Source organism: Podarcis filfolensis (assembly GCF_964270895.1).
Source record: "Podarcis filfolensis genome assembly, chromosome: 3".
Taxonomy (NCBI): Eukaryota; Metazoa; Chordata; class Lepidosauria; order Squamata; family Lacertidae; genus Podarcis; species Podarcis filfolensis.
In genome coordinates, this window is record NC_139606.1 from 56168700 (window position 1) to 56196464 (window position 27765).

General features: G+C 41.4%; 2 protein-coding genes across 7 annotated transcripts; one reads left to right on the forward strand and one right to left on the reverse strand.

Moving 5' to 3' along the window:
• The first annotated feature begins 83 nt into the window (after window positions 1-83).
• On the forward strand, window positions 84-16866 carry HSF2 (heat shock transcription factor 2). Of its 6 annotated transcripts, none has more exons than XM_083608575.1 (13): window positions 84-442; window positions 4756-4864; window positions 5863-5990; window positions 6970-7094; window positions 9189-9264; window positions 9944-10005; window positions 10131-10215; window positions 11048-11193; window positions 12459-12722; window positions 14771-14876; window positions 15184-15237; window positions 15836-15920; window positions 16164-16866. In XM_083608575.1, the coding sequence occupies exons 1-13, from the start codon at window positions 314-316 to the stop codon at window positions 16448-16450; spliced, it is 1656 nt and encodes a 551-aa protein (XP_083464701.1). In that variant the 5' UTR covers window positions 84-313; the 3' UTR covers window positions 16451-16866. The 6 variants fall into 6 exon arrangements, with proteins under 6 accessions (XP_083464701.1, XP_083464702.1, XP_083464704.1 ...); XM_083608578.1 differs by lacking the exon at window positions 84-442 and adding an exon at window positions 1307-1417; XM_083608577.1 differs by lacking the exon at window positions 84-442 and adding an exon at window positions 2579-2624.
• Window positions 16775-27743, reverse strand: SERINC1 (serine incorporator 1). The gene is made up of 10 exons (XM_083608632.1): window positions 27510-27743; window positions 25399-25560; window positions 24690-24850; window positions 23245-23324; window positions 22317-22454; window positions 21639-21808; window positions 21096-21186; window positions 20209-20350; window positions 19888-20118; window positions 16775-19608 (listed from the first exon to the last, which is right to left on the reverse strand). The coding sequence occupies exons 1-10, from the start codon at window positions 27546-27548 to the stop codon at window positions 19470-19472; spliced, it is 1353 nt and encodes a 450-aa protein (XP_083464758.1). The 5' UTR covers window positions 27549-27743; the 3' UTR covers window positions 16775-19469.
• Window positions 27744-27765: the final 22 nt, after the last annotated feature.

Below are 27765 nucleotides of genomic sequence, written 5' to 3' on the forward strand. Positions count from 1 at the left end.
CGCACCCGGAGCCAATGGGAGCCCCTCCGCTCTCTCCGACGCTTTTCCGACCAATGAAAGGCGAGAATTCTCGCTGTTGTGGCACGTGAGGGCCGCGCACGTGGACTCGTTATGTAAAAGGCGGGGCGAAGAACTCGCGAGGGCCCCCCCCCGCCGCGCGTGCGGGGCGGCGCGCACGCGCCTTGCGGGGGGAGGAGCGGGCAGGCAGGAGGAGGAGGAGGAGGAGCGGCGGCGACGGTAATAGCAGCGGTAGCGAAAGACAACGGTAGCACCGACGGCCGAGACTGCCTCAGGCGCACTTCAGCGGGCGAAGATGAAGCAGCAGCAGCCGGTAACGTCGGCGGCGAACGCGGGCGCCGCCACCGCAGTCCCGGCCTTCCTCAGCAAGCTCTGGGCGCTGGTGGGCGACGCGCCGAGCAACCAGCTCATCACCTGGAGCCAGGTAGGCGCTGAGGAGAAGGAGGATGGGGGCCAGGGGAGCGGGATGAGGCGAGGCCTCCTCGCTCGGTAGGCGACGCGGCGCGGAGCGAGGCGGGAATGAGGGAGGGGATCGGCCTCTCCGCCATCTCCCGTCGCCGTTTCATGGATCCCGCGCTCCTTCCTTCCCACCCTTTTTCTGTCCGTCTCCCCTCAGCCGCCCATCTTCGCGTCTGTGTTGCGTCTTGGGCCTTCGATGGGACAAAAGGCCGGGGGGGGGGGAGAGAGAGAAGAGAAGGGGGCGTGGTCAGGCGTTGGTCACGCTTTCCTGACGGGCGTGGGGGGGGGGCTTCACGCGGCCTACCCGCGAAGGGCCCCGTGAGGCCCGAGGCGCACTCGGGTTCGCTGTTAGGGCGCCTTCGTCCGAGAGAGGGGGGCGGAGAAGGAGGCCTCGGCAGCCGTCTATACACGCCACACGGCAATCTGAAGGCCGCGCTTCGGTTCCCGCAACATGGAACCTTACCCCCCCCCCAGTCTACCTAATGGCTGCGAAACAAGTTCCAGGGGAAGGGAGGCGACAGGCAGCCAAATATAAAGGGGAGGAGGATGTGCCGCGCGACCCTTACCAAACGTGGCTTTGACGTAGGCACGTGTGGATCAGCACATATCTACCCGCGTCCTTAACACGGAGGTGGTTCGCATGTAGGAGAAACGCCTTGTATGGAAATAGTCCGCAACCAGAGGGTGAGGGGTGTTCCTGCGTGTGGTGTACACACAAAAAAAAGGCACGAGTTAAGAGAACATACTTAGGTCGTGAGCATCTTACTGTGTTAAGATCTGGTTTGGGGGAGTCCCTGGTTCATGCATTATTATTTTCTCCTTAGGCATGAACTTGGTCAGTAGTTCTAGGTGAACCATTACAGTATTATCTTGCCTATTACCTCCACAACATGGGGCCTTACAAAACTGTTAAGCAGAAGTGGCAGAACTGCCCTTACAGGTACTGGCTCAGCCTCTTATGCACTAACACACATATCTGCCATTTTATTGACTTCCAATAGTCCACTAATTTTGGGAAGGAAACATAAATACACACAAAGTGTTGGAGTCAGTAGAGAGGTTTAGACCTCTGTTTGTAGCTCCAGGAGATCAACAAGGGCTGAAGGTGGTTCTCAAGTCAAAAAAGGTTACTCACTTCTCTTGTAAACAGAGGTAGCCATGTTGATCTGTTTTAGTCAAAACAGCTGTCTTGTGTATTGAGATGTGGATCATTTTGAATGCACCAAAGTGCTAAATAATCACTATAGTTTCTTGTCCTAGGTTTGATTCTAGCAGGGCTCCCCTGTAGGTAGGCTTACATTGAGAAGAGGCGGTGGCAGCTCAGTAGCTCCGTAGACCATATTGGGCTACAGGTTGTCAGATTACTGCTTCTCTGTTTTGCCCCAAATAGACAAATTCCAAGAATTATGGAAGGAGTTACACCTGTATGAATAAAACCTTATGGTGAGAAGCAAAGAACTGAGATTGTTATGAACAAATTGATGAATGTTGAGTACACTCTTTCTGTAACAATGTAGAAGAGGTCCTCTTTCATTAGCATCACAATTGTCTGGGAACTTGTACAAATTGGAGCAGCAGGGTAGGAAAGCTTTGGTGATCAATTTTCAGGCAGTCTTCGTATGCCTAAGGCAAACAATGTCCAGATCTCAGGAGGCATTCATCTTTTGCATAGCTTTTGTGTCACATTCCCTATCCTGCTAACAGTGACACTTTATTTTTAGCATATGAAGTTTTAGGTACGTAATTATTTTGTTTGATTCCAGGCTTAGGAACTATTTGGTAGGTAAAAATAGGCTATTTAATCATCTTAATATAAGCAGTAAGATTTACACTGCATTCCTATTGCTCATTTGCAGTCCATTTTGTATGTCCATGCATCCATTTCAGGTCTCTTTAAGAGGAAGGACACTTTCTATTAAGGATACAGTTGCAGGAATTTGTGCAGTCATGTACACCAGTTTGGCAAAGAAACAAAAGCCAGGGTGTTATGGGTAGATGAAGGGGCAAACAATATAGAAAGGGCATTGGTGGCAGCAAAGGTTAAAAGCTCTGCCTGAGTGCTTGTCCAGGAAATCTCTCTTCATCTTCCCTTGCAGCATTTCTATGGAAAGCTGCAGATGTGGTGACTTAGTCAAGTCTTCATCCAGGTAATGGGAACAATTGAAAACACCCAATCTCTCCTAAAGACCTTTCAGGAAGTAGTACAATAAAGAATGCTGCCGAAGCGCTTGACAACAGGGAAGCAGTAGGTAACAGATGAAGGACAGTGGTGTAGTCACTGGTGCCACCAGTTGGAAACCCAAAATTTGCAGGGGACAAGCAGAACAGGCCAAATCTTGCAGTTAATTTTGTAAACAAGAATTTTTAAAAAAACGCCAACACCACCAATAATGTACACACTGCACATGTGCTCTGATGTGCACATGAAACTTTTGTTCAAGTAGACTTTTTCACGGAGAGACAAGTTGGAAGAATAAGCCTTTTGGGCTGCTCCCTTTCATGACCAGAGCATTTGAATATTTTCTCAACCAAGAATTCTCGTCTTTGTACCTTTCCAATTACTGAGCAACATGCATACCATACTAATAGGGAATATGGTCTGCCTCCTTCATGTTTTATCTGAGTAACCTTGAGGAGTTGTGGAAATAAGCTTGTGTTTTGTCTCCGTTTTTATGTAAGTATAAATAACAATTCTGAAATATTATAAGCTCAGCCATGATAAGAATGAATATTACTCGGGTATGTATCCAGCAGAATCATTCTGCAGTTGATTCTCATTTATCTGTTTCATTTTTAATTAGCCCCTTCTTCCTGAATTACCTGATCTTGCTGCACTCTGCACATTGTTTCAGTATGCACAAAGATTAGCATAAAAATAGTGAGGAGCAAGATGCAATAGATGATTCCTAACTTGTATCAATGGAGGTGCATTATAAGTGGTCCATATTTCACAAGCATACAGTAAGGTTGGTAGTGCAATAGTTTTGTAAACAAGCATTTTGGTTTCCCTGCGAATGTACCAGTCCACAAACACACTGCACTTCAATCGGGAGAAAGCTGCACTCGCAGAGCTCAAAGGTTGTTGGATTTTGGCGTCAGTGTCACCCCTTGTGGAAAGATAACTGCCCAGGTGGGGGAAGTGATTGACGCTTTCCAACATTACACCACTGAGTTGGATTTGTAATAATAATAATAATAATAATTTATTATTTGTACCCCGCCCATCTGGCTGGGTTTCCCCAGCCACTCTGGGCGGCTTCCATAGAAAACCAAAAATACACTAAAGCGCTGCAGAGGCGTTGTTTTATGCTTGTTGGTACAGCGCTTTGGTTTTTTGGATGTTGAGTGATAGGCCAAGCTTTTTATAAGCTTATGTGAAGATATTTAGGATAGTTTGGAGGTCATCCTCTTGAGTGTGCACACGCTATGTTGTCATCAGTATGCTGAAGCTTTATGCAGAAGTTATGGTAACCTTACTCTTTGTTTTCAGCCTACTCAAATTAAAGAGCTTTCCATCTGTCTGGTATGATTTCTATTCTGGTGGGAAGTTTCCCTTCGACAAAGCGTATGGTCATGTCAATGAAAATAATAAATAAAGAGTTGGGGTGATAACACAACCCTGTTTAACACCTGATCCGACTGTGAACGGTTCACTTTGAGAGCAATTATCTGCAATTGTTGCTGTCGTATTATCATGGATGAGCCAAAGGATGTTCAGAAATTCATCTGGGTAGCCGATTTTAAGGAGGACAGTCCACAGGGCATTACGATTTAGTGTCAAAGGCCTTAGTCAGGTCAGTAAATGCCATATACAGGGATTAGTTTTGATCTTAGCATTTTTCTGGAAGCTGAGCGGTGAAAATCATGTACACTGTCCCCCTAGAAGGTTGAAAACCATTTTGGGATTCAGGAGGGGTAGCCTCGGATATTGTTCAGAGACAGTTTGCTAAGATCCTTGCAAGAATTTTGCAGGCTGCAGCTAATAAAGAGATGCTTTGATAGTTTCCGTAATTCGTTCTATCACCTTTTTTAAAGAGATTGATAATTTTTGCATCCCTAAAGTCTGCTGGGATCTCTCTCCCAGATTTTTTCGATGAGCTAGTGAAGTTGTTGTGTAAGTTTAGCTCCGCCCACTTTGAAGACTTCAGCAGGTATCCCATCACATCCGCTGGCTTTGTTGTTTTTCATTTGGTTAATGATAGTCTATGCTTAAGAAACTGTTTTACATTTCTAACCACATTATTTAGGCATTGAATGTGATTGTGATCTTCATTGCAGAATGGACAGAGTTTCCTTGTGTTGGATGAACAAAGATTTGCCAAAGAGATTCTTCCAAAGTACTTCAAGCACAACAACATGGCAAGCTTTGTGAGACAGCTGAATATGTGTGAGTTTTATAACAATATGTAGTATTAACCTTTAGATATACTGGTCTACATTTAAAACATTGAACTCCATAGAATTCTGTTCTGAGATGGATTCTACCTTTTATTGTAATAACAGATTCTAACTATTCCTCAGTTTTAATCATTTATTGTACGAAACAGTATCGTAAGGCATTCAGCTGCAGTCACTGACTGGAATGCAAGGGAAAACAAGCAGAATGCATACTGCATATTGAGTGAATCAAAGAAATGTAGACTTGGAAGGGACCCAGGGGTCATCTATGCAGGAATCTCAACTAGGAGAAGGACAGCTGACACTAAGAGAGAATTGATTCAAATCAACGAGCCTTCCTCATAGCTGCAGCCTGCAGCTTGGTTTTTGTGTGAACTTCAGTCATGTTTGACAACCAGTAATAAGGGTTTTTATAAGCGTTTTGAGAGCATGTGTGGCAGCTTTATAAAAAAGAAATCCCATGATATTGATAGTATCTTCTTCCAGAAGGGACAGGTTGTGACATGACATGTAGCAGTATAAGTTCATCTCCTTATTTTAGGAAGGACACCCATCTTGTAACACAGCATTGCGTTGTGATGATTGAATGTGTATGTCATATTTTAAGTGGCACTTTAAAGCTAGAACTCTTAGGTAGAGCCTTTATAGTACTAATATATGAAGGCTGTGGTTGGCTTTGTTCTGCCTTCCGCTGCTCTTATGAGAATGGCCTTGTTATCCCAAGATAAAACCTGGGGCTAATAAGGCTGGAAGGGAAACAAAATGGGACCCTGCATAGGTTGATAATGCACCTAGGGTTAGTCACACAGAAACTTGCACAAATGAAGGGCAGCTTGTAGCAGAATAGCTTTCACTGAAGGTAAAAGGAATGTGAATAGGCAGGGCTGCTACCTGCACAAAGACAGCAACATTTTTCACTCAGCTGAATGAGGATTGTAGCCTTGATTATTCCAGTAGGCTTTTCCATAGTTGATTTATTCTTTTCAGATGGTTTCCGTAAGGTAGTCCACGTTGACTCTGGCATTGTCAAATTGGAAAGAGATGGCCCTGTTGAATTCCAACACCCCTACTTCAAGCAAGGACGGGAAGACTTACTGGAGCACATTAAAAGAAAGGTTAGTGAAAGGGAGTCTGGAAGCTTTGAACCTTCTGTAAGCACTGACGTAGATCCATGTGAGGGTTTGCTAGGATCTTGCAGATAGTGTAAGTGGGAACAGAAATCTAGATTGCAAAAAAGGAACAGTACAATTCAGTTTTACTGAGTACAAAGCAATGCACATGCCAACAAGACTGCCGTGCAGCAGTTCAAAACAACTGCATGCAAGCCTTCAGTCACATCAAGATCTAGAATTACAGATCAAGGATGGCTTACTGTAACCTAAAATATGCCTTCAACAAAGCGGGATGGCCAGTTCTCTGATCCAAAGGCAGAAGCGAGTCCTGGACCTATTTTGATCAGTGTAAGGAAGCGCTTCACCAATGAAACAGAAATCCAGGGAGATGTTCAGAGTCTTAGCTTCATTTGGCACAACTTGAACTATGTCAGATTTCACTTGCTTACCTTCCACACTTTTTCTCCTCCTTTCTACAAACCCCACTTCTTCCATCCCCTGTGCTTGCAAAAATTGTCATCTGACCTAATGGAATGTTTGCATTATTTATTTCTTCAGTTGCTACTTATTTGCTATGATACCTGCATAAAGTAGCTTTGGTAAGCATCTGGGTGAAAAGGGAATTCTCTGTAAGAGATGGAACAAGGTCCTGACTATCCAGCTTGAATATCCCTCCATTATTCTCTTGACCTTTCTGCCCTATAATAATCATACATATGTACATAGCACTTCCCTTTTTATTCCTTCTGAATTATTTGAACGCAGCATAGCCTTTGATTATTTAGTTCATTTTCAGATGGCATATGATCCCTTCATGATCTTGCAGATTCCATCCATGTGTACATTTTTGTTAATTGAAAGCAGAAGTACAAAGCTCTGCATGGATTCAGAGCAAAACCTTATTTATCAATTAAATAGTCACTACAATCCATATTTTTAAAAGTAATATGTTAACTTAAATTTGTGGTGATAATTCTTACAGGTTTCTTCTTCAAGGCCTGAAGAAAATAAAATTCGTCAGGAAGATCTGTCTAAAATCATAAGCAGTGCTCAGAAGGTTCAAAGTAAACAAGAGACTATTGAATCCAGGCTATCTGCTCTGAAGAGGTAAATAAGATTTCTACCTTGATTTTTTAGGAGGAAGAGTATGAAAGACTACTAGTACATCTAAAAATGTTTTTAGATTGCTGTAAGCTGCCCAGAGTAGCTAGGGAAACCCAGCCAGATGGGCAGGGTATTTACTATTATTATCATCATCATTATTTATATCATTACTGGTGGGTTTATGGCACCTTTAAGGAAACAGTTGTTTATTAAAGCTGGTATTCACATAAGTGTTACTTTGAGTAGACGCATTGAAATTAATGGCCATGACGACGGGCCACTAGGGGCGCATTGGAAGATGGCCGACAATACCATCTCTCCGACCCACACGGGGTAATTAAGAGGCTGTTCTGGGAGTAGGCAGCCTCCCTTGTTGCCCCAAGGAAATGGGGAACACTGCCCTTGCCTGCTGTGCCCATAAATCACCCCCTAATTTGAAAGAAGGGGGTGAGGGCCCTAGGCAGAATGCCCCCGTGTGGACCTCGGCTCTCCTGGACGCTGTCTCTGATCGCGCACTAGCTGCAGCAATTTGGAATAATTAATTACAAAAGAAGCAAATGCACATATTTCAAGTGAAGAAGGGGAGTGAAGTCTGCTAATTTAAGTGACCTCTGCGAAAGAAGACGATGGGATGGAGAAACAGGAATATTTTACGATGAAGATACACCAAAGGCTGGGTATGGTGACAACGGGACTGAATGGGGGGGGGAAACTTTTTTACTTTCCTTCTATGTGATTTACAAGAAGCCCTCCTCATTAGAATCGTCAGTTGAACTGACCCAAGCAAGATGATTAAGGTCTGTGTGGAGATAAACTTTAACCAAAAGTATGCTTTATGGAGATCGAGAAGCAATAAGGGCTTTTGGAATGGTGCAGCAATTCGGAGTCGCCATCTTGCCAAAGGATTTATAGCTGGGAGGAGGAACAGACTTGTCAGACTGCATTCCTGGTGAATCTCCTCAGAGGTTTTGAGAAAGGAGGCAGATTGGTGAAGATTAATGACGCTAAGACTGTTTTGATGTATGGAAGTGATGTTATATGGAAAACGTCTGGATATGGCTACTGGATAAAAAAAATAATATCCACGCAGGATTACAAACTGTTCTAACCAGCTTGTGGAGACTATCAGAGGTCACAAAGAGAAAGGAAAAATATAGGAAAATAACAACAAGAGATGTGGAAAAACAATAAGAAAGGACTGGATAGTACTGTGAACACCATAAGGTTAGATTTGTGGACATTAAAACAGCAGCAAGTAGCAAGAAGTTGATTGGATCCCCTTCGGAACTTGAAATATGGGTACCCCCAACAAAAATTAAAAATTCGGCTGTGTAATTTGGAATTTATGTAATTTGGTTTGATTTGATGTGATTGGTCGGTTAATAAAAAAATATTTTTTTAAAAAAAGAAATTAATGGCCATGACTATGGGTCTTCTATTTCAATGGGTTTGTTCTGAGTAAGGCAACTGAGTACACCCTGTAGTGCTGTCTTTGTGTATTTTGTATTACAAAGAAGAGGTGTGACAGGTCCCTGTTTCACGGAATTCACAATCTAAAATAGGAGGGGGGGGAATAAGCATGAATATGTGATTATTTTAATTGTATATGTTTTGGCTTAGTTAACAATAAAGTATAATTACAGTTCCAAGTTTCACTAGGTCAGTTATTGGGATGCGGGTGGCGCTGTGGTTGAAACCACTGAGCTTCTTGAGCTTGCTGATTGGAAGGTCGGCAGTTCAAAAATGTGCGATGGGGTGAGCTCCCATTGCTCTGTCCTAGCTTCTGCCAACCTAACAGTTGGAAAGCACACCAGTGCAAGCAGATAAATAGGTACCGCTGCGGCGGGAAAGTAAACTGTGTTTCTGTGCACTCTGGCTTCTGTCACGGTGTCCTGTTGCACAAGAAGTGGTTTAGTCATGGTGGCCACATGATCCGGAAAGCTTTCTGTGGACAAACGCTGCCTCCTCAGCCTGAAGCGAGATGAGCACCCCATAGTCACCTTTGACTGGACTTAACCGTCCAGGGGTCCTTTAACTTTTTACCTTTATCTAGGTCAGTTAGTAATCCTTATATTGACTGTAAACATTTTGAAACAGAGAAAATGAATCTCTTTGGCGGGAGGTAGCAGAACTGAGAGCAAAACATCTGCAGCAACAGCAAGTTATTCGAAAGGTAATTATGTTAACTTCTTTCTTCAGAAGAATAATTTAAAGTCATCTATAAATGAAGTGCAGAATTGGAAGGGAAACTGTAATTTGTGTGTTGTAAAGGGGCAGGGGTTTTAGTGGAAATTGGTAGCTTGAATGGTAGGTGACTTGCAATAATTCAATAAAGCTTGAAATTATCTTCTCGGAGATCAATTGGATAGTGGGTGGCAAAAAGCTCAGATGATCTGTTTAGGATATGGTAGCATGAAATGTGAAGGGCATTAATCTAATTTTGTTAAAATTGTATAACAAATGGTTAAGAGATTAAACGCCAGGGATATACACAAAATATAAAACTTGCAGAACTCCATGTTTTATATTTTGAATGCCTTTACGTTCCATCTCATATTTTTTAAATTGTTTTTAGACAAATCTGATATCTACAACATACAAAAATTAGGCTGTTTAGGGATTTGCACTATTATCTTTGCATTAGAATGACACCCAGACCTCTAAATCCTTTTGTTCTTAACTTTCCTATTAGGAAGGTGACTCTAAGCCTTTGATATTTCAGGCTTTAATTCTAGCCTACTTGACTCTGTATAGTTCCATAAAAAATAAAATTGAACTATTGAGTTCAGTTTAACTTGCTCCTAATTGTGTGTAGGATTTTTCTAAAGGCAACATTCTGTATTTCTCTGCAGATTGTACAGTTCATTGTCACCCTTGTTCAGAATAACCAACTTGTGAGTTTGAAACGAAAACGGTAAGTATCAGGTTGACGATACTGGAATTGTAACACAGGTTTATTTTGTGGATATATAGTGTTTATAGAAGCATAAGTTTAAATCCTTGTATTTTTTAGAAACATTTTTTTCTTTTATGATTTAGCCCATTGCTTCTGAATACTAATGGGACACCGAAGTCCAACATATTCCAGCAGATAGTCAAAGAACCAGCAGAAAACAAACATCATGTGAGTTAATTCTGAAATATACTTAAGGAAAGTATTAAAAAATGGGCAGAATCACTGCTTGGTTGGACAGAGAAAATACAATATTCCCCATGAAAAAGAGTACAGTAATCATTATTCACATAGTCCTTGCGTTGGCTGTTTTCCTTTATATGGAGTGAAAATAGATCAGGCATATAGCAGTAAGGTACCAAGAATGCTGTTGACAGAAAGGGAGGGGCACCAAGTGATGCTTTTCCATAGCATTTACACCCAATACTGCATTGTCAGATTATTATTTAGTTTTGATAAGCTAAATGAGGAGGAAACAGGGCAAAATATTCAGCTAAAAAAGCAGGTGTCATTGATGTAGGAGCTATTTTTTCCCTTAAACACAATCTGGAGAAGTATTGTCTGTACACATTGTACAGATTTTGCATTCTTTCTGCATCTTCTCCCACAAATTATTTCACTATGTTGTAACTTTTCCATTGATCTTGAACCCTCTAAGGCCCACATTGGTTGTGAAGGTGAAAATGTATCCCCCCCCCTTTATTGTGTACACACAAACTTCATAATTAGGGTGGCAACTTTTGTTCAGAACTGTACTTGCTGTCTCACCCTCACCTTACAAAGTTAAGGGGAGGGTGGTTTCTCCAGATTCTCGTTTTAAGCTGCTTTTTACATTTGTCAAGACAGCTCATTTGGAAATTGTATCATTTTCCTCCTAAATTTTTGTTTAGTATGATGTCTGAATTCCTAATGATTTGTAAATCTAAATTGGTTACAATTTATGGTTGATTTAAATTTTTTAAAAAAGCATTATGACACTATTTTGGTTCTTGTAAATGGGCAGGTACCGCATAGCAGGACTGATGGCTTAAAGCAGAGAGAACAGCTGTCAGACGATATTATTATTTATGATATCACTGATGATATTGGTGATGAAGAAAAGCCTCCAGTTACTCCAGAAAGCAGTGAAGATGCTGCTTCAGACTCAAAGTAAGAAAAAATATTTGGAATTAAATATCCTCAGGCACACTGACCTACAGAAATTAAGTCCATATCTTACTTGATAGTTTGACTCTCTAGGTCGTGTAGATCCCAAGATACCTGTGTAATCAAAAGATAAGATCCAACATATCCAATAGATTAGTCTATAAATTTTAACATTAAATCAAAATTGTTCTGAAAGGTAACTGATGAAAGGTGTAAGCTTAAGGGAGCCATCCTAAAGCCTATGGACCGCCTCTCCTGGTATGCCCCGCGGAGGACCTTACGGTCCACAAACAATAACACTTTGGAGGTCCTGGGCCTCAACCAGGGCAAGGGTCTTTTCGGCTCTGGCCCTGGCCTGGTGGAATGCTCTGTCACAAGAGACCTGCGCATTTGACATCTTTCTGCAGGGCGTGCAAGACGGAGCTGTTCCGACAGGCCTATGGTCGGGGCCCAGTCTGACACACACACACCCTTTTTTTTGTTATAAGACCCAGTATATAAGTGGCCGCCATAAGCCTTTCCACCGGCTCATATAAGACCAGCACAAACAGTTGGGCCTGGTGAGCACTCAGTGTTCCCATCCCCTATAGTTATAATCCGTGAAATCAGAATAACCTGATTTTATTCTACTCCAAATTTGATTTTAAGCTGTATTTTAATCATTTGTTTGATTTATGTTTTTAAAGTATTGTATTTTGATGTTAGCTGCCCTGAGCCCGGTCCTAGCCGGGGAGGGCAGGGTATAAATAAAAATTATTATTATTGTTGTTGTTGTTGTTGTTGTTGTTGTTGTTGTTGTTGTTGTTATTGGAAGTGGAGTGAGTGTAGCTTTGCTGTGGGATGTCATATAACACCTGCTAGAGTCTCCCTGATGTACACTCACAAAAAGCTCCACAGGCATATACTCCCAGCAGTATAGGATGAAATGGGGTATGTTGGAGCAGATTCCTGGGGGCAGGATTAAAAAAAAAAATTAAAATATGCTACCACCTGCCATCCTAGCCACATTTGAGTTGGAAGAGGTTACCTCTCTTCTCTTTCCCTGGACCCCAACAAACAGGTACTTCCCTCTTCTACCCTTCCTCCCAAAAAAAGAAATGTACTGGTATTCTCAGTATTTGAGCATTTAAGGAATTGCAAAACAATAGCATTATGTAGCTCATAACAAGGGCAGCAGTTTAATAGCTGTTCTCTACATTAATATGAGCTGCAAAGGAAATGTGGTGGGTGTTGGTTCTCTTGAATCACATTTTGTCTATGTATTGCAGTTATAGTCCTGACATTGTAATAGTCGAAGATGACAATGAGGATGACTATGCTCCTATAATCCATGAAAATACAACTGCTGAACCAGCCACAATTCCATCCGGTGATTCTGTCAGTCCTTCCCCTTATGGTGCAAGCCCATTAATGTCTGGTGCTGTTCAGTTAAACAGCCAGTCAACCTTAACAGCAGAAGACCCAGTCTCAATGATGGATTCAATACTCAGTGAGAATGGAGTGATTTCACAAAATATCAATCTTCTTGGAAAGTGAGTCACATTCTTCAAATCATCTTTAAAGTTCACACTTGTTCTCTCTTTTTTAAGAGCTTCAAGAAGAGCTACATGAATATTTAAATTTGCACTAGTTCTCTGATTTGTTGCTTTCTGAACATGGCATAGTGGGTGAGATTCAAATGTTTCCCAATTCTAAGTGCTGGTGCTGACTCATTTAAAGCTTTACACAGTTCAGGACCTCAATACCTTAAGGACCGCCTCTCCCCATACAAACTAACATGGACCCTGCGCTTGTCATCCAAGGCCCTTCTCTATGTCTCCCTTCCCCAAGATGTTCAGAGAGTAGCAACACAATAGGCCTTTTCAGTGGTGGCTCCCCGTCTGTGGAATGCCGCCCCCAGAAATGCTAGCCTGGTGCCATCATTACATGTCTTTAGGCACCAAGCAAAAGCATACCTCTTTACCTTTGGGTATTAAATAATCTGTCGCCTGTTAAGGAGAGGGAGACTGTTACTATTGTATTTTTTTATATGCTTGGCCAGTAAAGCGAGATGAGCGCCGCAACCCCCGTCTCGTTCGTGACTGGACTTAATTGTCGGGGTCCCTTTACCTTTAACTAAAATATGTTTTTAATGTTGTACACTGCCCTGGGATCTTTTGAATAAAGGGTGGTATATAAATCAAATTAACATTTCTTCAGTATTCCTCAGTTTTGGATTCAGTAGTAAAGGTACAGATAGCTTTTAGAGCAGATGCTCCATTTCCTTTTTTAATACTGAATAATGTCATGCTTAGTGTTTACTGAAAGACTAGTGGTCTTCTGTAGAATCAATGCATGCTTGATCCACTATATACTCCCACTCAACATCATGGATCACTTTCAGATACCTAGAATTACCGTATTTTTCCCTCTATAACACACAGATTTTTTCTCCTAAAAAGGAAGGGGAAATGTCTGTGCGTGTTATTGAGCGAATGTGTGGTCCCTGGAGCCAAATGGCAAAAAAAATCAGGCAAAAATCAAATCGCGCGTCTCGGAGAAGGGAAACCTGAAAAGAGGAAGTGGCTGCTTTCCTGCATTCTGCCTCAGGGTCTTACTGCCCACCCTCCTCTGTTTCCTTGCTGTGTTTGCTCAAACGGAACAAAGAGCAGGGAAAGCCCCTCCCCTCCAGGCAAGCAGAGGGGAAAGCAGAGTGTCGTCTCTGTGCTCCGGTGCTGCTGAAAACATGCAGGAGGGAGAGAGAGAGCGAGAGAGCGAGAGCGAGAGAGCTGGCTGGCTTGGGTGGGTAGGTGAGGGAAAACTTTTGCCTTCCTTTCCTCCCTCCCGTTATACCCCTCTCCTGCATTCTTAGCCAGCTGCTTCTCTGCACACCCCTCTCGTGCTCCTTGTCCATTCTGTATTTTTCCTTCCTTCCCCACTTAAAATGTGGTTAAAAAGCATGGATCCACATGGATCCTCAGGATCTTTGCATTGGGTCACCCCAAATTCACCATCAGATCACATAGCATGTCCATGGCTACAGCCTGCCCCCCCCCCCCAAATCACGCACCCACTGTTGCCTGGGGCTGCAATGGTGCAAAAACGTGGTTACAAAACATGGATCCTCAGGATCTTTGCATTGGGTCACCCCAAATTCACCATCAGATCACATAGCATGTCCATGGCTACAGCCTGCCCCCCCCCAAATCACGCACCCACTGTTGCCTGGGGCTGCAATGGTGCAAAAACGTGGTTACAAAGCATGGATCCACAGGGATTCTCAGGATTTTTGCATTGGGTCACCCCAAATTCACCATCAGATCACATGTCTGTGGCCACAGCATGAAGCACAAAAATGATACATCCACTGTTTCATTCAGAATGTTTTTTCCCTTGTTTTCCTCCTCTAAAAACGATGTGCGTGTTATGGTCAGGTGCGTGTTATCGAGCAAAAAATACGGTATACTCATGTCTGTTGAATTCCAAATAATCCTAGTGGTTGTCCTCTTTACCTTCATTTTTCTTCTGCACTTTGATTCATTTGTACAATATATTTCTCAGAAAAGCTAGAATTTCATGGAGTTTTCTTGCACTCCTTTAGGGTGGAACTTCTGGATTATCTTGAGAGCATTGATTGCAGTTTAGAGGATTTCCAGGCCATGTTGTCAGGACGACAGTTCAGCATAGATCCAGATCTCCTGGTTGATGTAAATATTTACACTATATATTTTTTTTACTTCTATTTTCCTCACCGATTTGGCTTTACAAAGATTTTGTGTAAGAAAAATACATTTGCATTTTTTTAATGTTATACCTTAAAAGGTCTATATTAACAACAGCTTGAGACTGCAGTTTCAGAGAGCAGCAGAATAGTAGTTTGTGCTTGAGGATTTGTGCAGAACATTTCTATTTGTGGCTATTTCAGGCACAAAAGATTAGTTTGGTTTATAAGTCACCCAATTTATATCTAGAATATAGAATTTTAAAACTTGGTGTACATTTTGTCTTGTCCAGCTTTTTTCAAGTTCCGTGCAGATGAATCCTACAGGTCATATCAATAGTACAAAAGTAAGTTTTAAAGTAGCACAGCAGTGGGAAATACGGTGTAATGTCAATGTCTAATCCAGTTGCATAGCATGTTAATATTTGTTTTAACATTTTGTGTAGCTTAACAAGGCTGATGTTGACACATTATTTAAAGATGCAGCTGTTTTCCTTTTTGTGCTTTCCAGATTTTTTTTCTGCATTTTGAAAAATTACACATGTGCATCTTAAGTTTTCAAGTTCTATATTGGGGGGCATCACATGCTGGCCAGAACATCAGTTTAACACATCAGTATTTTTAAAAGTTATAATCAAAGTAGATGTAGCATTCAAAAGAGGGCGAAAAGCACAGGCTAAGAACTGGTTTTGAAATGGGAGATTTGCATCATTTTGAAATGTATTCTCCTTATTTTAGACATGATTTCTAGAGTAAAGTTTGAATGTGACTGGGTGGATATACCCATGGTGACAGTCTAGATTTCTAACACTCCTGTGTCCCAGGTGCTAGATAAGTTCCTGAACATTTGCTTGTAGCAGTTATCTTCTAGACAAATGTTTTCTCTGTTCCTAAAAAAAATTAGTACGAAGTCATCTGATTTTTGTAACCATGCTTGCTTTTAAGGTGGAGACAAAGGGAATTGAAACTATGAAGACTAATAGTGCTCAACCATCTACACAAGATGTGCCTAATTCTGACCCCAAATCAGGTGGATATGCAAGTATTCTTAGTTTCAGAAATGTAGATTGGGTATAATTTAACCTGCATTCATAAATACCCTTATTTTAGACACAAAATGAATAAAATAGTTAACATATACCCAGTATGTTTGGAAAGTGAGTTGTAGTTGTGCTGTGCATTGCACAAGTTTCTCTTCATTTTTTAGCCTTTTCTATAGGAATATAGAGCAGTTGAGTAATTATTTTGGTTTGGTTTGTTTCTTGCCCTGCAGATAAACAGCTCATTCAATATACTGCCTTTCCCCTACTTGCATTCCTTGATGGAAATCCAGGCTCAGTGGAGAATGCAAATATGACACCTGAATCAGTATCTTCTGTGGATAAACCAATAGAAGTGGATGAACTCCTGGAAAGTGGTCTGGATCCTCAACCAACCCAAAGCAAACTGGTTCGTCTGGAGCCACTGACAGAAGCAGAAGCTAGTGAAGCTACACTATTTTATTTGTGTGAACTTGCTCCTGTGCCAATGGACACTGATATGCCACTGCTGAACAACTAAAACGAGAGAGTTAAAGCAAACTATTTATTGAGGCTATTGTTTGGGATCTATCTTTTGTAAATGGCATTTTGTGAGCAGCTACTGTGGAACCTTAAACAGTTTGTTCTATCACTTTCCCCAAAACTCGGGTCTCAAAAGAGCAGTTTAAACATTTATACAAACCATCAACAGTTCACAATGAGTTCATTCTAGTGCTGTCATATTTGGAATTATGTATTCAGAATATGCCAGGTAATTGGATGCTCTGTATTAGCCACTCGCAGTTTTTCTTGTTCACTTTTAGTCCTAATGTATGACATACACAAGTAAATAAGTAACTCTGGATGGAGGTTGTAGCACTCAGAGTTTAATTCTTCTGTACTTTGTTTTCTATTTTTACAACTTTGTTTAAATAAAACTGTGTTAGGGGACCAGAACTGAATATAGTGCTTCATTGAATTGACAAGTGTCCATCTTAATTTCATAGTCGTAAGAGTATCCACTACTTGCTTCACCCAATAGGCACAAATGCTGTTGAATGGGTTGGGGGTTTTCTGTGAACGTGTTCTTTGTTAAAGGGGATTTTCAGTAGCAGGCTAGAGGAAGTATATTCAGTACTATGAAAATGTATGGCCTATAGCCACATTGGATAAAAAATCAAAACAAGACTAGGAAGACCTAAACAGCCATTTTTTCTGAATGTTTACTAAGTTATAGCATACACACAAAATGACTAAATATTAAAGCTACCTTGAAATTGCATTCATGTTGAGCCTAAGTCAGCCATTAAATATATATAAGTATTTTTTATAGAAATTCACCACTGATACTCAGTAATGCACAACAGTGCTGCTACAGCTGAAACTCTTCTGTCAGCTGTGCAATCCTTAAGGAAAAGCAAACCAGAACTGTACCTTCCCATTCAAGCAGCAAAGCACAGTATTTGAAGATTTCCAACAAACTATGCAAAACACCTAATAGTTTCTGTGTTATGTAGACTGAGGATTTTCCAGGTACAAATCCACTGCCGGCAATGGACACACAAAAGATAATACCTTTGACGCAAAAATCAATGACATCTGTGAAGAGATCAGCTATTAAAATGCAAGTGTGCTTTAACTAAAAATGAGTATTGGTATACATCAATTTATCCAGGAAAGTATTTTTAGAAAGATACAGAACAACTTGATTTACAAACTAAGCTCAATTATACCCACTCAAGGAACAGATGGAGCCAGGATATATTTTTTTTAAAGTAACTTTTTAAAAAGCTATAAAAATAAACAGCGGTACCTGAAGTCTACCTCATCAGCGTGAAATATACTATACTACAGCTACCAGCAGTGGGGGACAGCAATCCATTTCACTCCTTAATTTCAATTTAATGAGCGCTAGTCCTAAATACCTTCCAAGTATTGATTAGGTTTTTTAAAAAAAGACTTATCTTGGTATCAAATGGTTACAAAAATGAAAAGCCTATAGCATGCATTAATACTTCACTGCACTTCACTTTAAAAAACAAATATCTGGTCAAAATGGCAACTATTTTTGATACCCCATGCACATTTTGAATAATTTCAAGTACAACCTTAAACATTTACTCCTGTTCACATTCTTTAAAAGAGGCCTTGTACTTACTCAAACCTGCAAGTACAAAAACCAGTTCTACAGAATTGGAACTGCTGTTTTCTTAAATGCTCACACCAGCCCTAGTGACAGCTGGGGACCTTTGTCGTTTAAAGTGTGGAAGGGGGAACCCTCCACAAATTGATTAAAATGGCAACTGAATCACAGGTACATTCTTTCCCTTCCTACTAACCCCACTCCTTGCTCTGCTCTATCATTAGCTAAGGCTCATTAGAGTTGACATTCCTGTGCTCCTGCTCATCTGATGTTTGTTCAACAAACAAAAGATCATACCTCCTACAGATCAGCTATGATCTAAAGGTAACCTAGACTTAACGCACACCTGATATGCGATTCTCATTCAGCATCAGACTCTCCTAGACAACCATCCATCCATGCTTCAGCTGAGGTAATACAGTATCCTCCATAGGCTTACAACCATTACTGTCTCTCCTATCTGTCATAGCCATATTTTTCTCATCTTTTTTGGGAAAATTTCACAGTTGCGAAAGATTATACTTCCTTGCTAGACCAAAGTTGATATTTTACTAACTAGAAAACTGCTGTGTAACAATTATTAAGCTGCAATAAAGGCCAGTAAGATTGTCATAGATAGCCCTAGCTTCTAACACTCTTCATGGTTCCCCATCTGATTATAACTGCAAATATCTGACTTTCAACCTCGGCCTATCTACATGCACTGAAAAATACTGTTTTAATGCACCTTTGACTACACGATCTAGGAATTCTTCAGTAAGCAGTAGGGCTGAGCCAAATATTTGTGGGGTTTGAAACACATGGAACTGTTGTTCTCACATCTAGTTTGACCCTAAATCCCTCTCCAGGTGCTAGTTAGGGGAAAGGAAATATACAGAAGGGAACAGTGGGAAAGATCACACTAGCTCTGCCCAACATTGCCTTTTTCATCACTTTCCAACTGGTGATAATGTAAAGTGGAGAGATGTTTGTATCTGTGGAGGCTCCCAAATGGAAAACCAAGGTTGTCACCCACAGAAGCAGGGAGTCTCCATGGATGCAAAAGTCTCCCTGCTTCACAGTCACCATTTACAAATCGTAAAAGTGACAAAAATAGCAGGGTGGTGGTGGTGGTGGAATCTTCATCCCTACTCTACCCACCATATGTGTTTACTTTCCCCCAACATTGGAAGAGGGCTCAGTATTAATCATTAATATGTATTATTATTATTATTATCATCATCATCAAGCTCAACTAGAAAACAGTCACTGAAATAGCAAGTGAACATGATTTAAAAGTATAACCATGCAGAAGACATGATAAACTACTCAGACGATACATACACGTATTATTTACAAATTACATCTCGATGTTGAATACTGTTAGCTTCAAATTAGCAACAAAATAAAGCAAGAGCTTTCAGATGAGACACTTGGCTTAGTCAAATTCACGGTTTGTTAGAACAAGTGGAGCCACCAGAGTCCACACGTAGAGGACTATGCCAATCCAGCTGGAAGAGATCTTCACCCAGACAGATGGCCACTTACTGGTCATTGATGCAGAGGCAGGGTCAGGGCTGAGAAAGAGGAGAGATAAAGTGTTAGCCAACACATTTGTGGAACTGAATAACTACTTTTCTGTTGATAATCACTTATTTTATTAACATTGAAAAAATTATGTAAGAATCAAATTCACTGCCACCGATAATCTATGATAAATGGGAGAGGAGATTATGAATCCAACATCTGCCTCTCTGCCCACTTCAACCCCAACAGGTGATCAGCACTGATAATGTCAAAAAAATGTAGTCTATGGAAGTGTCACCCTTCCATAATTTCCTGCAAGATCCACATACCTGTACCAGTTGGTTAGGGTCATCATGATGTAAAGCGAAGCAAGAAAAAGCATGAAGTGAAAGAATGAATAACTGTAAGTAACTCCATCTCTCTCATTATCAACAGCACGGTGCAAATCATCTCCTTCATCAAGAGAGCCTTCACTCCTGGGAAGTCCATCTTCTATCAGTGTTGACTCATCACTGGTTAATGTCAGTTTATTTACCTGACTATTATTGGATGTCCGAATGCTGCAGTTAAAAAGTGGATAGTGTCACTAGATGTTCTTTTTTAAAAAAATAACTGAAAATTGGAAAAGGTTTTCCAAAAGTTCTGCTCACCTTGAGTACAGAACACACATTAAGAACAGGATGAGGCCTACAATTCCTTGGGCATCCCACCAATGGACAAACTGACCCTTAGTTGGAGTGCTTGTGGAATTATAGCCAATTATGTTCAGCAAGCTTGGATTGCATTGTCTGTCTAGATCAGTAAAGACAAACAAAATTGAAAGTCAGATTATTCTACACAAAACAATCTATTTCTCACAGAAGCAATGTCCAACATAATAATATACAAGAGGTGCTAGCCTTTTACACTGCTCGAAACTGTTTTTGAGCTGTTTGTTATGTAGCTTTCCAACTGCAATGAAATACAGCTATGGCCTTTCCATACAAAGGATATGGGATTAACAGTGCTTTCTTTGAGCACTGTACTAGCAACATCCCCAAGCAATAAAAGGACACTGGCTAGTCTTGCTACTGTGTGGTGAGAGAGCAAGTGTTCAGAATAGTGTTAGAAACTGATATATGAAAGCAAGGAGATAAATGGCACCTTAAACCTAGGTTATGGGCACTGCAACCGAGTATCTAGGTGCACTTTTTTAATAGCAAGAATACAAAGCTGAAAATGAATGAACTGCCCGCCCTACAAGAAGTCTTTTGTATACCAAAACTGCAATCCTAATCATGCTGACTTGGGAGTAAGCTTCATTCACTTTAAGAATCATTTAGATAGCCACAGATTCTCTAACAATCAACAATTTATAGCATTCTACCTTGCACTCTGAAATACTTTTTGTTTAACAGTTTTTTGTCCCTTCAAAGCTCCAAAACATTCAAAAGTTTTAAAATCATCCAAAGTAGGTGTGACAGCAATAAACAAAGGAGTTCTGCCAGAGTCACTTCTGGATCATAATAACAACAACAACAACATGAAATCTCCTTACCTGGCTCATTGGTCATTGCAGCCCAGGTTAGATACATTGTATAAACGGTGATCACAGATGATTGTAACAACCCAGATCTCGGTTGTGATTCCTATATGCAGACAGAAAGCAAAACAATACAGGTAACTTGCATATTGCACTGATTTTTCTTATGTGATCACAACTTAGCACAGGGTGGGAGAGTAGGAAATGAATGAATGAATGAATGAATGAATGAATGGAGAGCAGAGGAAACCAACTCTCCATTTACTTATCACAGGCTTGCCAGACTTCGGGAAGGTGGTGTGAGGGCTCTGGCAATGTCCCAGAGCCCTTGTGCCTCCTTCCCAAAGCTGGGTAAGCAGTCCTTCACCTTGTGTGGTGCTGGGAGTAGTTCCAGGGTTTCCTGGCTTTATATGTTTTTGCATGTACGCAGAGACCATACACCCCCGAACCAAATGCTTGGATAAGATGTGAATTACCTGTATGTAGAAATTTGACAAACGGCTGATGTATTAGCCAGATTCTTATGAAAACAAATATCCACTTAATGTAACCTCATACCTGGATTTTAGGCAGAATTGACATTACAGATGCTCCAATGCACAGCAGCATATTGACACTGATGAATGCCTTATTTTCAGAACAGCCATCGGGCAGAGTATAATAGACATAAAATAGGACAATTGCCACCAGAGACAGAAGATAGTTTAATGCTGTGGCAGACAGCAAAGCTGTGAAGAAACAAACAAAACTGGATTCAGGTTTTATTAGTACTTTTGAAGGAGGCTCACTAGAGCAGTGATGAAAAATAAATCCTATGGTACACTGTTGGATAAGAAAAGTGATCTGCTGGATTAACTTCAGGAGGCAGACTAAACTACTATTGCCTCTAGAAGATCTGGAAAAACTGAATCAATCCTCAGTAATTATAGTTGTTACTATAGCCGCATCAATTCAGGCACAACTTTCTCCTCTTCTGACCCCATGTGATCAATACCATTATTATGCTTCTGGGAACACCAATTCCGTCTTAACCATGGTATGTTGGGGATGGGAGGGAATCAGACTCTCAGTTCCACACATGCACAAAAGCACACCCTTCCATGGTCAGCAACTAGCAACTGAAGAGCAACATCAAAGAGTTCTGAGCTCATGACTCCTACAACTGAAATTTGAGCACTGCATGTCCCAATTTTAATAAACAAACCCTGTGATGCTGACCAACAAACCACTACATACCTGCATACCAGCATCTTGAGTTTCCTTCTTCCATCTTTTCGACCCAAGATTCATTCCAAGAGTGGGCAAAATCAATAAGTAAAACCAGCTGGATAAGAATGAAGCAGAAAGCACCAGCCATGCCTACATAAAACCACACTAGGAAGAAAAATAATATATTAATTTTCATAAATATTTTTTCTGTTTGAATTGTTAGCATGTATTGAGTGATTCAGAGTCATCAGGGTAAAATTTACTCGTAAAATAAACTCTTAAAGAGTTTGACAATTAAAAAATAAACAAGGCTATGTCCCCAGGTAGTTTATAATCTAAAACCAACAGTGAGGAAATCACAAGGATTTAAGAGATAAATATGAGTATGTGACTACACATACATAAAACTAGATTCTTTGGGAATGATAATTAAGGGATTATGCTGAAGTAAGGAACCTCCAGCCTGCAGGCCAGATTTAGCTCAATTTGGCCCACAAAACTGTTTTCCCTAAACCATGGCCACCTGACATCATATAGGATATCAGGTATGAGGCAGGTACAGACAGCACTGGATTAGCTGTGTAACTGAGCTCAGCATGGGGAACTCAATTGGACAGCTGATTGCTGAGGAATGTAGCTTTGCCAGTCCTAAACTGGCAATACCCCTTGTGCTATGGTTTCCAAATGCCCGACAATCAGCTGGCTATTGAGCACTTGAGAATCGCTGCTCAAGGGACACTGACAGGTAGTTGGGACCACCCATCTGTCTAAAGTTGGCAAACTGAGGTAGGGCCAGAAAGGTTTCCAACCCTGGGTCATGCCAAAGACCTACACATCTTCTCCAGTGTGACAAATCAGAACATTAAGATCTGTTAAATAAGAACTCAGTATCACATTGAAAGCTATTGGAAACAGTTTCTGTGCAAAATATACATGACTTTCAATGCAATCATACCTGTTGTAAAGGGTCCTTCTGGAATAAAAAATGCTCCAACTGTAATTGCAACAGCTGTGATGAATTTAAAGAACCAGAATCTGAAATATCACCAAAGAACCATCAAAGTTAGGGTATCAGCAGTATTTTTAAAATTTATACTTTACATAATATACTGTATATAATATTTTATATGATCTCTTCACTGCCCTCCACTGAACAATTTATCTATATCCCTCTCTCTATATCTATCTATCTATCTATCTATCTATCTATCTATCTATCTGAATGAATTTATATACCACCCTATACCCAGAGGTCTCAGGGCGGTTCACAGAATAAAATCAAAATATAAAACCAAAATACAAAATACATAATCAAAATAAAAACAACAACCCAATAATCCCCCCCCAAAAAAATCTCACATTTCAAAAGGGCATAGGATGCCAATAAAAGCAACCAAAGGCCTGGTTAAAAAGGAACATTTTTGCCTGGAGCCTAAAGGTGTATAATGAAGGCACCAGGCGAACTTCCCTGGGGAGAGCATTCCACAGACGGGGAGCCACTGCAGAGAAGACCCGTTCTCGTGTTGCCACCCTCCAGACTTCTCAAGAAGGCACACAAAGGAGGGCCTCAGAAGATGATAGGTTCATATGAAAAGAGACAGTCCTTGAGGTATTGCGGTCCTGAGCCGGTTAAGGCTTTATAGGTCAAAACCCGGAAACTACCATATTTTTCCGTGTATAACATGCTCCCATGTATAAGATGACCCGTTTTTTTTGGACCTCATCAAAAGGGGGGGGGGGAATTGATCAAAGTTGTTGTGCTTTGGGGGGGGAGACTGCCCACAGTTGCTGAGCTTTGGGGGTGGGGTCAGCATCGCCAATCGCTCTACAGCCTGCCTGCCAATCAAAATCGCATGCATCACTGCGGCAAACAATCGTCTGCATGCACACCACCAAAAGCCCACCTGCACGCTCAGCACAACAGAAGATTGCACACACGCCTCGATGATGCCGAAAATAGCACGCACAATTGCCAAAGCCGCAGATAATCATTAGCAGGACTTGCCACAGCAACCTATCACACGCCCTATCGCCTCTGCAAATGTCATGCTGGCTGATGCCAACAATCACCCATCCCCCCTCTGCTATCTGTGTACAAGACGACCCGCTATTGTTGCATATTATTTCATAGGAAAAAATATCATCTTAAACACAGAAAAATATGGTAATCAGTAGCCAGTGCAGTCGGACCAGGATCATTGTAATATTCTCAAACCATCTTGCATGAGCAACCTGGCCAATGAATTCTGCACCAGCTGAAGCTTCCAAACCGTCTTCAGAGGCAGTCCTGTGTATAATGCATTGCAGTAATCTAACCTTGAGGTTACCAGAGCATAGACAACAATATTTAGGCTGTCCCTGTCCAGATAGGGGCATAGCTGGGCCACCATTTCTTCTTACCCATTGTGTATTGCTGCCCTTGGATCACTGCTGCTCTTCACTTTGATCATCATTAAAGAGAACAGGAGAAAGAACATGGCCATACCAAAGCACACCCGATATACTGCTTTATAGCCTACTAGAACATCACAATTCACTTGGCCATCACAAAATCCAGGAATCTGTAATGAACAACATAAAATATATTAACATATGTCAATGAAGAACCCAAACTTTTTGTTTTGTTAGGAGCCGACTATGACAGGATTATTTTAACATCTCTTCATTACTTGAAATTTGTACAGATCTAAGGTTCTCACAAGCCAATGTTAAATTGAAGATTTAAATACATAATATATATATTTAAATACATAAAATATAGTCCCCCGGCGTTTTCAAAAGCCACATACATACATGTATATATACTCCTGGTCTGAAATAATAGCTAACTAATACGGGAAGAAGGCAAGGTTTTACAGACAACCATTATGCTAAATGTTAAAACACTTCAATGAAAGGCAGTCATAATGAGAGAACTGCTCCATAGTTAGGCCTTAGCCTATGTAAACAAAACACTAAATAACATTCTAGAATAAAAGGAGGTGCGGATACAAAGGTGCTCTCTAGAGCAAGCAGTGCTTCTGAAAAGATAAGAAAATACAAGTCAAACCCAAACTACAGTAGCAGTGCCACAATAATTCTACCATAGTTGTCTCACGAGTAAACTGACCTTCTTCAGCTGCTCTTCCATTCCTGGAATTAACATCACACATGCAACACCCACTCCAAGGAGCAAGAACAGAGCATATATCACCCTTGTTATAGTGGAGTTATTTCCACTGGGGCAGCATCGGCACAGCAGACATGGGGCACTGCCACACAAACATGGTATCTGATGAAAGAAAGGGAGGAGTATGAGGACAAAATAAAAAGTTATGCTCAGTTAATTACGTGGTTAAAATGTTTAACTACTGGTTCTGATGTCATAATATTTAAGGATCACACCCCCACTAATGTAATATTTGTAATCTCATATTCTGTATTACGTTTTCCTGTATACCCATTACTGCAAAGGCCATGGTTTTGATAGTAAAATGTGTGCAGATATGAGCAGTATGTCCTTTGGCTCTTGATTCAGTGCCATAACACTAATAGAAGCATGAACAAGTCCTGCAAAAAAGTAAAGGTGATGTTGCAATGCCGCTTCTCAGATGGCTCTGTGATTGCCCCATGTACAGCCAAGACAGTCATCAGACTGTTTACAAAAGTTATTAGTTATGCTTACCAGGGCAAATAGTGATGTACACCATAGCCAAGAAAAAGTGTATGACTTACAGTTTGGTGGAGATTTGTTTTTACTTTATGCCTGCATCAAAGATATATACTGAATTACACACTTTACTTCAATATCCTCAGAGGTGCAGGGAAAAATATAGGACAAGCTCTTACTCTAACTTCCAGCAGATTAGGAGGAATGCACAACAGTTAAATCAGCAAAAGTTTAAGCAACATTCTATCAAGTTGCCCAGTCTGACCATTGTAACTTTCCACTCTGCCTTTATTATTCCATAGGAGGAATTTATCCCAGGGAACAGGAAAAAAATCCACAAATTTCAGTCTAACAATACAATAATATGAATTTCTACTACTGCTCAAGATATTGTGTTGTTTTTCCTCAAAAAGTCCACATTTTCTCTAGATTGATTTGATTCTCTCTTACACACCTACAGATGATCCTACTTTAATGCAGGGTTTGTCAAAAGGAGGTAGAAGCCACACTTTCACTCATAATTGTCAGTTCTGTAATCCCACATATACTGCTAGCATGGTGACTTAGCATACACTGTGGAATAAAATGGTACAAACATTTGCCAGATGCCTTGGAACAATAAACGACCCTGTAAAATTAGAGATGACGAAACCCCACCACACACACAAACACCTTTCACACTGCAACTTCAGAACCCCTTTATAGAGATATTCCTAAAAATGGCCTTAGGAAGCTATCCACAGAGGAGGAAAGCATGAGGCCTGGATAAAAGATGATGCTGGTCTGGGCGGGGGGGGGGGCGGGGGGAGCAACTACCTAGATAGCAAACTGCCCTCCAGGAAAAAAGCGAGGAACTGTCAAATTTCAAAGGGCCGATGTTTAAAGAAGCAACATCACCAACCCAGTACCGGGCTTTACGTATAAACTAAACAATCTATAGCTTAGGGCCCCACTCTCTTGGGGGCCCCCAAAAAATTAAAGGAAAAAAACACCGGATGTAGATTTCCAAAATATAAGATAAAAAATAAAAATAAAATAAAACCTACATACAGCAACAGCGTTTTGTGTTGTGTAGGCTCCTATGATGTAAGTAATGAGCCCCGCCTGCTAGCCTGCTCCTAAAATATCACATATAAAGGGCCCCATTACCTTCAGTAGCTTAGGGCCTCATCAAACCTAAATCCGGCCCTGCACCAACCCACTGCTTTCCATTACTAAGGGTTTTTAATTTGGGGTGCGTTATCATTTTGCCATAGCACCTGCAAGGCGCAGACAACAGGGTCGAGACGTTAACGCGCCTCCTCCATCAGTTCTAGGGCGTTGGCAAACGAAATCATATTATATATGATTTAAACAAAGGGGACGCATCACGGCCAGGGAGGGGCCGCCTCGCCGCAGAGAAAGGATAGCGCGCGGGGATGCATGGCGGGGGGGGGGGCGCAGTCAGAGAGCCCCCTCACTGCGCCTGCGCCTCTGGAACTGCTGCTGCTGCCACAGCCGCCGCCCCCGCGACTCCCTAACCCAGTGAAGTGGGGCCCCGAAGGAGGAGGCCGCGGTTCCGGCCACATTACCCAGCTCGCCATGGAGCAGAGGCCCAAGACAGCCCCCATCTTCTTCTTCTTCTTCCTCTTCTTCTTCTCCTCGCGGCGGTTGAGTTGCGCGGCAGCCCTTTAAAGATGGAGCCAGCGGCACCGAGCGGCGAGGGCTTGTTTACTCTTCAGCCTGCCTCGCTCACTAACCACGAGCTTTGACAGGCAGCAACGCGTCACTTCCGGGCTGAAGGAGGAAGGACCGCCACTGGCCACCTCCCACCTCAGCGCACAGGAT

Coding starts and splice junctions, on each gene's coding strand:
- HSF2 (XM_083608575.1), top strand. CDS start 314: ATGAAGCAGCAGCAGCCGGTAACGTCGGCGGCGAACGCGGGCGCCGCC. Junction 443..4,755: donor AGCTCATCACCTGGAGCCAG/GTAGGCGCTGAG, acceptor TCTTCATTGCAG/AATGGACAGAGTTTCCTTGT. Junction 14,877..15,183: donor ATCCAGATCTCCTGGTTGAT/GTAAATATTTAC, acceptor TGTCTTGTCCAG/CTTTTTTCAAGTTCCGTGCA.
- SERINC1 (XM_083608632.1), bottom strand. CDS start 27,548: ATGGGGGCTGTCTTGGGCCTCTGCTCCATGGCGAGCTGG. Junction 24,851..25,398: donor TGGAAGAGCAGCTGAAGAAG/GTCAGTTTACTC, acceptor TGTTCATTACAG/ATTCCTGGATTTTGTGATGG. Junction 20,119..20,208: donor ATGTGTGTTCTGTACTCAAG/GTGAGCAGAACT, acceptor TTTTAACTGCAG/CATTCGGACATCCAATAATA.